General features: G+C 41.2%; 1 protein-coding gene across 1 annotated transcript in view; it reads left to right on the top strand.

The window, feature by feature from the left end:
• The first annotated feature begins 397 nt into the window (after positions 1-397).
• Positions 398-10,831, top strand: part of Stx17 (syntaxin 17) — a 60,920-nt gene continuing 50,486 nt past the window's right edge. Inside the window, exons 1-2 of the mRNA XM_013023356.1 lie at positions 398-416; positions 7,674-7,842. Of these exons, the coding sequence (XP_012878810.1) occupies positions 7,720-7,842 (123 nt within the window). The 5' untranslated portion in view covers positions 398-416; positions 7,674-7,719. The remainder of the gene's footprint in view (positions 417-7,673; positions 7,843-10,831) is intronic.

The raw sequence follows: 10,831 nt of genomic DNA, 5'->3' as shown, positions 1-10,831 counted from the left end.
CTGAACTCTGGGCCTGGGCGCTGTCCCTCAGCTCTTCAGCTCAAGGCTAGCGCTCTACCACCTGAGCCACAGCACCACTTCTGGTTTTCTGGTGGTTAAATGGAGATAAGTGTCGCACGGGCTTTCCTGCCCAGACTGGTTTTGAACCTCGATCTTCAGATCTCAGCCTCCAGAGTAGCTAGGATTATAGGCGTGAGCCACGGGAGCCGGCCTGGGTCTCCTTTTTAAAAGCTTTCTGTGACCCAGAGGCTCGCCCTGGTTTGCTGGTCCTTCACAGATAGGGCTCCCGGGACCTCCCCAGGGGGCGTGGCCAAGACGCCCCGCCCCTGGCTCCTCTCTGTTTTTAGCGACGCCCCGCCCCTTCTCTCTGGCGCCTGCGCGGTGCGCACGACCGGCCTAGCGAGCCCCGGCGGGAGGTAAGGGGTCCGGGGGAGGACGCCTCGCGGGGGCTTCTGGTCTTGACCCGCAGGGTGGGCCGGGCCTACCCGCGCGCGGGGGAGGAGAGGAGCCGCGCGGGAAGCGGGAAGGGGGGCAGCGGATCGGAAGTGTGGACGGCCCGGGGCTCCTCCCGTTTCGGTGTAGGAGAGCTGGTACCTGCTCGCGGGGAGGCCGCCGACCCGGGAAGCTGGTTGGCCTCCCGCGCTGCAGGGCTGAAAAAGTTTCCGGGCCTGCCGGCCCCGGGATGCCCGGAGCGCCCTGGGGTTGTCAGGGTCGCCAGCCTCGGCCGGGGGCTCGGGCGAGCAGGGCGCGCCCAGCCGGCTGCTGGTGGTGGGCGTCGGGCGTGCGTGGCCCTGGTACGCGGGGGGGGGGACCCCGGGAGGATGACGCATGTGCGGGACGGGACTGGAAGCGGGCCGGGGTGTCCTGTCAGCCGGACTGGGGGTGTGGGGGACCCCGGGGTGTCAGCCGGACTGGGGGTGTGGGGGACCCCGGTGTGTCCTGTCAGCTGGCTGGGGGTGTGTGGGACCCCAGGGTGTCCTGTCAGCCAGACTGGGGGTGTGTGTGGGGAGGGAGACCCCGGAGTGTCCTGTCAGCCAGACTGGGGGTGTGGGGGACCCTGGGGTGTCCTGTCAGCCGGACTGGGGGTGTGGGGGACCCCGGGGTGTCCTGTCAGCCAGTCTGGGGGTGTGGGGACCCCGGGGTGTCCTGTCAGCCGGACTGGGAGTGTGGGGGACCCCGGGGTATCCTATCAATCAGACTGGGGGTGTGGGGGACCCCGGGGTGTCCTGTCAGCCGGACTGGGGGTGTGGGGGACCCCGGGTGTCCTGTCAGCCAGCCAGACCTGGAGGTGGTCTGCGGAAGCCGCCCCCCCCTGGCTGCCTCCTCGGGTTTCCGGACGCAGCGTGGGGACAGACCCCCGTGTGGACTGAGGGTCTGGACTGCGCTCCCCCAGTTCTGTGCGGAGCCACGGCCCTGGCGGCACTCGAATCATCCCTAGGCCCACGGAGGTGGTTAGGACTTTTCGGAGTTTGCCAGCTGTTTTCTGGGACGTGGGGCGTTGAGTCATTTGCTTAAGCTCTGAGTCCCCTCCGGGAGCAGGAGGGTTAGGTTACCATCTCGATGAGTCGTGAACACTAAAGTTTGTCGGGCACCTGGGCACGCCTCCCCTCTCCCCGCCCCATTACTGGCCCAGCAAGTTATCGGTGCTGTGAACGTGGCTGCCGTTCTTTGGGTTCTGAATGTTTCTACCTGTCCTCCATGAAATATCAATTCTTGTACAGGAAAACAACAACCCTACTTGTTCTGAAGTAATTTTTATAACCACAGAAAATCTGCAAAAGTAACACGGAATTCTGAATAGATGCCCTTAATGCCAATATGTGCCATACCACCTTACAATCACTAAAAGCAAGAACAGTGTTGTCAACTGAATATGTCTTCTGAGTCTATTATTTTTCAATGGTAATACTCCTTCTGTATTCCAGGATCCAGTTTAAGACCCTACACTGCATTTAGTTGACATGGCTCTGTCATCTTTTCTAATCTGCCGTGATCATTTCATGTCTCTTATGACATTTACTTTTTTTTTTTAATGGGCTCAACCATTTAATTATGTAGCCTGTCCCTTAAATGGTGTTTGTTCCATGGTTTGTCATGATGTGATTAAGATTATATATTTGTGTGTGTACTGTTAAAGCTATCACAAAAATGTATGTGCCTTTTTTTTTTGTTTATCCTGTTAGAGTATATGCTATGAGTTGAATGTTAATCTTGGGATGTTACCTTCATCACTTGGTTAAGGAAGTGTCTTTGGGAATTCTCTAATACAAAGGAACCATTTCCCTCATAATTTATATCATAGGGAAACCTTTAGACTTTGCAAACATCCTGTATTTCCTCGAACTTTCCCTTGCTAAAATTTAGCATCCACTGGATCTTGCCTTCAGTCATTTTTGCTGTGGTTTTCTAATGGTGATTTTTCCATTTTTCTCCTTTATTAATTGGAATTATTCTGTAAGACAGGACTGACCATTCTCTCCCTTTATTTTTGTTTTTGTTCTTGTTTTTTTTTGCCAGTCCTGGGGCTTGAACTTAGCCTGAGCACTGTCCCTGAGCTTTTTTGCTCAAGACTAGCACCCTATCAATTGAGCAACAGTGCCACTTCCGGCTTTTTCTGTTTATATGGTACTGAGGGCTTCATGCATGCTAGGCAAGTACTCTACCACTAAGCTACATTCACAGCCCTCTCCCCATTTATTTTTATTCACTTATTTACTTCTCTAATACAGACTCAGTTATTGTTCTCTTCATTTGTTGTTGGCTTTACTGCTTAAATTTTGGGGATTTTGATCATTGGCAATAGCTTCTCCCCCCACCTTTACTTTCTGTATCCCTTTGGATTGAATGCGTATATCCCTTTTAAAGAAGTTTTTTTTCTGGCCCCACAAAAAATTTTCTCCACTCAGTCATACAAACAACCACTTCTCCAAGAACCTCTGGTCTGGTCTTATTTCTGTTTCTTTCCCTTTCCCTCCCCTCCTCTTCTTTTATCTCCCCTTCCTTTCTCCTTTACTTTCTTGTTTTTAAACCCTGTGTTTTAATTATAATCACAAATATATTCTAATTTTACTACTGAAAAATCAAGAAATGCTGGCATATACATTCATTCATTTTTTAATCATACTTTCTTTTGTTGTTATTGTTGTGCCAGTACTGGAGTTTGAACTCGGGGTCTCATGCTCTCCCTCAGCTATTTTGCTCAAGGCTGACACTCTACGACTTGAGACTATTATTTTTCACCAATCAAATATGTAAGAAGAATGATAAAGCCAAGTAAACTGATTGGAATATAGATTAATGAACAATGTGATAATTGCTGGTGGGAATGTAAATAGTCACAATCTTGTACCATTGGGAATGCATATACTAAAATAATATTTTTACTTAAGCCAGTAGTAACTCATACCTGTAATCATGCCTATAATCCTAGCTACCTAAGAGGCTAAGAATGGAGGATTGAGGTTTGAGGTCAGCCCAAGTATAAAAGTTTCTCAACCCATAGCTGTGTGCAGTGGCTTGTGCCTGTCATCCCAAGCTACAGCAGAGTCTAAAATGGGGAGGAGCATAGGGCCAGGCCCACTCAGGCAGAAAAGTCCATAAGACTCCACAGAAGGGAAGCTGTATGTGGTGGCATATTCCTGTAATCCCAGTGGTGTTTGGAAGCCTAAAACTAGACAGGTGAGAGTCAGGTAGAAAGTGAGATCATATCCTAAAAATAACCAGAGATACACAAGAAGGTGTGGTTCTACAGTATCATCCAAACCTATCAAGTGCAAGACCTTGAATTTAGAAACCCAATACCACACAAACACATGTATTTATTTAATATTTATATTTCTAGGTTTTTATTTTAAAGAAATAATCATAGGTGACAGCATGGATTTCTGTGTAAGAAGAGTACATACACTATGGTTTATACTAGTGGGAAATTGGAATAAACTGAAGTAGCTAACAATAGATGATTAAATTATGAAGCACATAATTTAATACTGTGCTGGTATAAAAAGCTGCATAGGAGAAAATTATTTACATGGAAACATTTTTCTTATGCTTAATCATGTTATTCAAAAATCCTTTCTTTTTCTTCATTTATTTTATCCAGTAACAGTTGAAGTATAAACAAATAGAAATTAATTACTCTTGTTATTTCATTCCCTTGGATTTAATTTCTCTATTGTTAAAATATGCCCTTTAGAATGATTTATAACATTTTATCTGTTTGGTGGGGGGCAAGGGAAAATTCAACCTTTCAGTAAATATTTAATTGACCACTTATTGCCTACCAAATACCATATTAGACTCTAGGGATTCCATAGTGTAACAAAATGAAATGAAGACTCCCTAGTTAAAAGATATATACATACTTATATATGCCTTTTTTAGTACTTCTTTTGATGAGTAGCTTGGTAATAAGCTTAGTCTTTGTATGTCAGAGATTTATTATTTTGCCTTTACTGTAACTGATAATTTTCCCGGGTTTGCTCCAACCTCCTCTTCTTAGCACTTTGAAGACTTTCCTATCTTTTGATAGTCTAATCTTTGGTGTAAAATTCCTTGCTTTTGTTCTTTTCCTTAATCAGCATTATACCTCTGGATTGCTTTTTATGATTTTTTTCTTTATCCTCAATGTTCTGCAATTTTCTTTCTTTTGGGTTTAGTTAAGTTTGTTTATTTGGAGTTTTTTGTTTGTTTTTTGTTTTTTGGTATTTTGGTTTTGTTTTGTTTTTGGGTCAGGTCGTGGGGCCTGAACTCCAGGCCTGGGCGCTGTCCCTCAGCTCTTCAGCTCAAGGCTAGCGCTCTACCACTTGAACCACAGCACCACTTCCGGCTTTTTCTTTTTGCTTATGTGGTGCTGAGGAATTGAACCCAGGGCCTCATGCATGCAAGGCAAGCGCTCTACCACTGAGCCACCTTCCCAGACCTTGGAGATTTTTACTTGGAGTTTATGTGCCTTTTCAGTGTGAGATCTTCTAAGTCCCAGCATACTCTCTTTTGACTAATTGCTTTCTTTCTTTCTTTCTTTCTTTCTTTCTTTCTTTCTTTCTTTCTTTCTTTCTTTCTTTCTTTCTTTCTTTTTTAGTAGGTCCTGGGGCGTGAACTCTGTCCTAGGCACTGTCCCTCAGCTCTTTAGCTCAAGGCTAGTGCTCTAGCACTTGAGCCACAGCACCACTTCTGGCTTTTTCTGCTTATGTGGTGCTGTGGAATCGAATCAGGGCCTCATTCATGCAAGGCAAGCACTCTTCCATTGGGCCACCTTCCCAGCCCCAATTTTGTTATTTTCATTTGTTTGTTTTTTTCTTTCATTATTTTCTATTTTTATTGATCCTATTACTTTATAATGTTTTAAATATTTTTTAATCTTTTTATTCTTCAGTGCCCTGACATCTTCCACTATGTAGTTGCTTGTTTAGCTCATTATTCAAAGTCATTCTAGAATTTTCACTTGGTTTATATTCATATTGGCCTGTTGTTTCATAACATTACCTAAAATTTTTCAGTATCTTTGGATGTTTAAAAATGTTCTTGCATTGCCTTTTTTAAGATTACTTTTTTTGTCCATTTCTAGCCCCTTAGTTATGAATTGTCCTGTTTTGGTGGATGATTTAAAAAATATATATATATAGCCAGTCCTGTTTTGTTTGGTGTTTCTTTTGACTATGGCAGTTTTAGCAGCTGTGTTTTTAGTGTTTGGAAATTTTCTGTGTTTACTTGTGAGCTTGTGTCTTTTATGACCAACACTTCAAAATTTTCAACTATGTAAAGAAAGGGAAAATACAGAACAAGCATTATTTAGAGATGTAGTTCTTCATTTGCAGAGTGATAGTTCCCTTTGAGAAACTCTAAAAAAATTAATCCTAAAAATTCAGAAATTCATGAAATTGATTTAGAATATTGCTGTGAACCCTGGGCTAAGAAATCATAACCCAGTGGGATGAACATGGCCAACTTATTGTTATTTTTAGTATGGGAGAGCTCGTGGCTAATGAGGTGATATGAAGGCATGGTGCGCAGCACTGTTCTTCAATTTTGGCAAAGTGATGGAGCCTATTATTCATAAAAGGCTGAAAAGCAAATGAAGTCGAGGAAATGGAAACAGGAAACTTTTTTTTTTTTTTTGCTGTTCTTGTCCTCTTTTGGTTCTGTTTGTTCATTTATATGTCTTTAGGAGGGTAAGGGGAGTCACAGAAATAGAGGAACATAGAGTAAACAAATGCAGCAGTGGTAGTCATTGGCCACTCTGTTGAAAATGAACTACACAACTTGTGGGTAGAGATCAGAGGGGAGACAGCAAGGGAAGGGATGTCGTCCAAAAGTAATGTACTCTTTACAAGATTTATATAACTGTAACCCCTATACATCACCTTTATAATAACAATTGTTTTTTAATCTGAAAAGCTCAGTTTGTACAAATAGATGTAACTTTTCTCCAATTAAAGCCAGTGTGTTGTCCTAGAGACTTGGTTGTTCTGGAGTGCTGGTAGGAAACTGGTGAAGTAGTAAGGGAAAGGGAAGTCAGAAAGGGAAGATACATCCATGAGAATAGTCTCATATTCTGTGACCATATATTTGAAGTTTAGAATTAAATAGTTGTTATGATGATGTTAGACATAGCGTTTAATAAAAGCCGAAATCCTAAGAATGAAATTTTCCCTTCAATATTTGACATTTGACACCTTTAGAAAAAAGGTTGTTCAGTATTCAAGGTATTGGACTGTATAGTCCTAAATTTTAAAAAATTGGATATTTACAGAGAGGGTGAAATTGACTGGAATACATAGAAAACATGTGGAAAGAGAGCAGTGAAATCTCCCTTTCTCCCATATAACTAATACAAGCTAATAACAATTATTTTATTTTGTCAATGTTGGGGCTTGAACTCTGGGCCTGGGTGCTGTCTCTCAGCTTTTCAGGTCAAGGCTAGTGCTCTGCCACTTGAGCCACAGTGCCACTTCCAGTTTTCTGGTGGTCTATTGGAGATAAGAGTCTTATGGACATTCTTGCCCAGGTTGACTTTGAACAGCAATCCATAATCCTCAGTTCTTAGCCTCCTGAGTAGCTAGGATTACAGGCATGAGTCACTGGTGCCCAGCTAATAATGATAATTTTAAAAACATAATTACATACTGACATAGAAAAGTCTTGTGAGAGATATTCATCGAACTATTGAGTAGTTAACTAAGTCTGTGGACATCATTGTTGGTTTTTATTCTTTTCATTTGGTTATATTTTTCTAAATTTTCTATAGCAAGTAAATATAATTTTATTAAAAGAAAAAGATTTTAAAGCACATTTTCATAAAGAAAAATGTCATTAGGTTCAGCATTAAGTCAAATCTTTATTTAGAATAGATTGTAATAAGCCTAATTGTTGATTTAAAAATAGTGGGAGCCAGGTGCCTGTGACTCAGGCCTGTAATCCTAGCTACTCAGTCGAGATCTGAGGATTATGGTTCAAAGGCAGCCCCTGCAGGAAAGTCCTTGAGACTCTTATCTCCAGTTAACCACCAGAAAACCAGAAGTGTTACTGTGGTTCAAGTGGTAGAGCACTAGCCTTGACCTAAAGAGCTCAGGGACAGTGCTAGGCCCAGAGTTCAAGCCCCACGACTGACTTTAAAAAAAAAAAAAAGGGAACTGATTTAAGGCACTCTTAAGAAGGAAATATTTCTGTTTTAGGTTTTTCTGTGTGAGTGGAGAAGTGGTAGTGACAACATTTTTTAGGATGTCTGAAGATGAAGAAAAGGTGAAGTTACGCCGTCTTGAGCCAGCTATCCAGAAATTCACTAAGATAGTCATCCCAACAGACTTGGAGAGGTTAAGAAAGCACCAGATAAATATTGAGAAGGTGAGTCTTTTCATTTCTCCCTCAATGAGCAGTTCCATAATCTGATTGGTATTCATTTGAGCTAAATTGAGAATATCAGACAAAAAGGTTTTCTAAAAATATCCAGGTCCTGTTGATTTAGCTTAAGTGATGCTGGAACATTTAAAGATGGAGAAAGAGTCATCAGGTAACCAAGTCCTGAGGCTTGAACTCAGGGCCTGGGCACTGGCCCTGAGCTTCTTTTGCTCAAGATTAGCACTTGAGCCACAGTGCAACTTCCAGCTTTCTGTTTATGTGGTATTGAACAATGGAACTCAAGGTTTCATGCATGAGAGGCAAACACACTACCATTAAGCCACATTCCCTAAACTGGTTATTCTTGTTGAGTGCTTTGGCTAATGGGAGGCTGATTCTTGTAGCCCTATAGCAATGTAGAAAGAAAATTCTTTAATTTTGATTGATCTTATCTAGATGAGAGATGTATTTCAAAATTCTGATCCTTACATTAAAGTGGCTATGGTCTACTAGAGCCATTTCTTCCCTTTATTGTTCTACTTTTAAGACTTGGCATGTCATAGCTTTCCCTTTTCTTATATTTAGTCTATGCACAAATGCTTGCTGTTATTACCTTCAAATCCTGTATGATCCAATCAGTCATCAATGGAAAAGCCAGATTCTGGAAGAAAGGTCATCGGGGATAGGCATAGGTTTATTGCTGATTTGATTATTTGTAACAGACGTCATAAGAAAATTATCCCAGTTAGTCCATTGATCCCATTATGCCTGAACATTTTTCCTTTGGCATTTTGTCAGATTTTTACTTATTATAAAATTTTTAGACCTTATCAGAATTACTTTATTTTGCAATGTAGGTGATACTGTCTTAAGTCAAGCAGTTAAACTCATCCTTACCTATACTTTATATCATGTCCTTGATCATTTCACGTTCTGCCTATAGCATTTCTAGTTTAATTATGAAAGTAACATTTTCCCTACATAGGATTATGTGGCCTATTTTGATATCTATATGGTGACAGTGTAAACATATTTAAAACTGCAAGTACTCACTCTAGACCAAAGAGTTAAGAGCTATCTTTGGACTCCAGGTGTTTTAACAGGGCCCCACTTTCAAACAGATATATTCTTCTTGGGGGAAAGGTGTAGAAAGATAAAATATTTATTATGTTGGCCATCAGTCATCCAATATGAATTTAAAAGAAGAAAGTCAGACTGGAGGGAAATTGAAGGTGAGCCTTAGCAGAGTAGTTCTGCAGCATCCGAAGACAATGGGAGTAGTGTGCTGTGGACACCTGGGGCTGTGTTCCATAGGTCCTTCAGCATGGCCTTTTATTACACTTGAGAAATGTGGTTAGCAGGTAATCCTGACATTTGAAGGGCTAGCACTCAGTTTTCTTGGCTAAAGTAAGAGAGGCTTAATCATAGTTCATAGGAAAGATGAGATAGTAAGCTTGTAACATAAATTTCTTTTCTTTTCTTTGCCAGTCTGGGGCTTGAACTCAGGGCCTGGGCACTGTCCCTGAGCTTCTTTTGCTCAAGGCTAGCACTTGACCACTTGAGCCACAGTGTTACTTCCGGCTTTTTCTGTTTATGTGGTACTGAGCAATGGAACCCAGGGCTTCATGCATGCTAGGCAAGCGCTCTACCGCTGAGCCATATTCCCAGTCCTAAAACATAATTTTCTGTGTTTCATATTGTAGGGCTTTGGGGAAACACTTACTAAGAGATAGTTATAGATGATTAAAGTATAAGTGGCAGAAACCCACAAATGGTATCTTAAATAATGTAGAGTTTTGCTTCTCTTGTATTGCTCATGATGATAGCGTTGGTCCAGGGTTGCAGTGGAAGCTCTACCGTCACTAAATACCCAGGCTCTTTCTATCTTGCTGTCGCCTCATGAACTTATTTCTGCCTTATGTGTAAAAGGTCTACTCTCGTACCAGCCATCACATTTACATTTTACCTTAGAATAACTAGAATCATACTTTTTCTGTGGTTTTTTTTCTCTCAATTCACTTATACATGTGAGCATACACACATTTCTCTTTTGAAAAAAGAATCCTCATCTCTCTATGGTTGCATAATTATTATTACTACTACTAATACTATTATTATTATCTTTTACTACACATTTGCAAAAATGATGGTGATGAATTCTGTCACCTTTTTTTTCTTTTGCTAGCCCTGGTACTTGAACTCTTGTCCTAGGCACTGTCCTTAAATTTCTTTTGCTCAAGGCTAGTACTCTACCACTTGAGCTACAGCTCTACTTCCGGGTTTTTGTTTTTTTCTTTGAGTAGTTTATTGGAGATAAGAGTCTCACAGAGTTTCCTATACATGATGGCTTCGAACCACGATGATCCTCAGATCTGTCTCCTGAGTAGCCGGGATTGTAGGCATGAGCTACTAGCGCTTGACTCTGTCAGCTTTTTTATATTTCAGAAATCTCTTTGTTTTGCCTTCATTTATTTGGGTATAGAATTCTAGTTTGAATTATCTGTTGCCTTCTAGTATTTTTCATGACTGTTCCATTGTCTTCTATCTAGCATTGCTTCTCACAAGAAGTGTTCCTCTCATTTCTATTTTTGGTCCTCTGTACTTCAGGTATCTTTTTTCTTCCCTTTAGCTACTTTTAAGGTTTTCTACTATTTGTTCAAATTCAGATTTTAGCTTTTAGGATTTATCACTGTTACTGACATATATTTTGAATTCCTCGTGTATAATATAAAGATATATAAAGGATGCTGTTAATCTTTTCATTTTTTGCTTCTTGTTATATTCCTGTTCTTTATATTTTTTCTACCTTCAGAGAATTTGTAGTATAGACAAAATGCATATTCTTTTTTAGTAAACTAAACTTGCTTATTATCTTTAGAATTTTGTATGTAATATTCCTAAAAACATTTCTTATTTATATCAACTTTGGAAATGAACTACCACCAATAAATCACTATTTTCTTCTTTCTGGTAGTGCTCAGGATTGAACTCAGGG

The sequence above is a fragment of the Dipodomys ordii genome, unplaced genomic scaffold, assembly GCF_000151885.1.
Source record: "Dipodomys ordii isolate 6190 unplaced genomic scaffold, Dord_2.0 Scaffold67, whole genome shotgun sequence".
In the NCBI taxonomy this organism is placed as follows: Eukaryota; Metazoa; Chordata; class Mammalia; order Rodentia; family Heteromyidae; genus Dipodomys; species Dipodomys ordii.
Note: the sequence above shows the minus strand (reverse complement) of the source record. Positions and strands in the feature narration are given on the sequence as shown.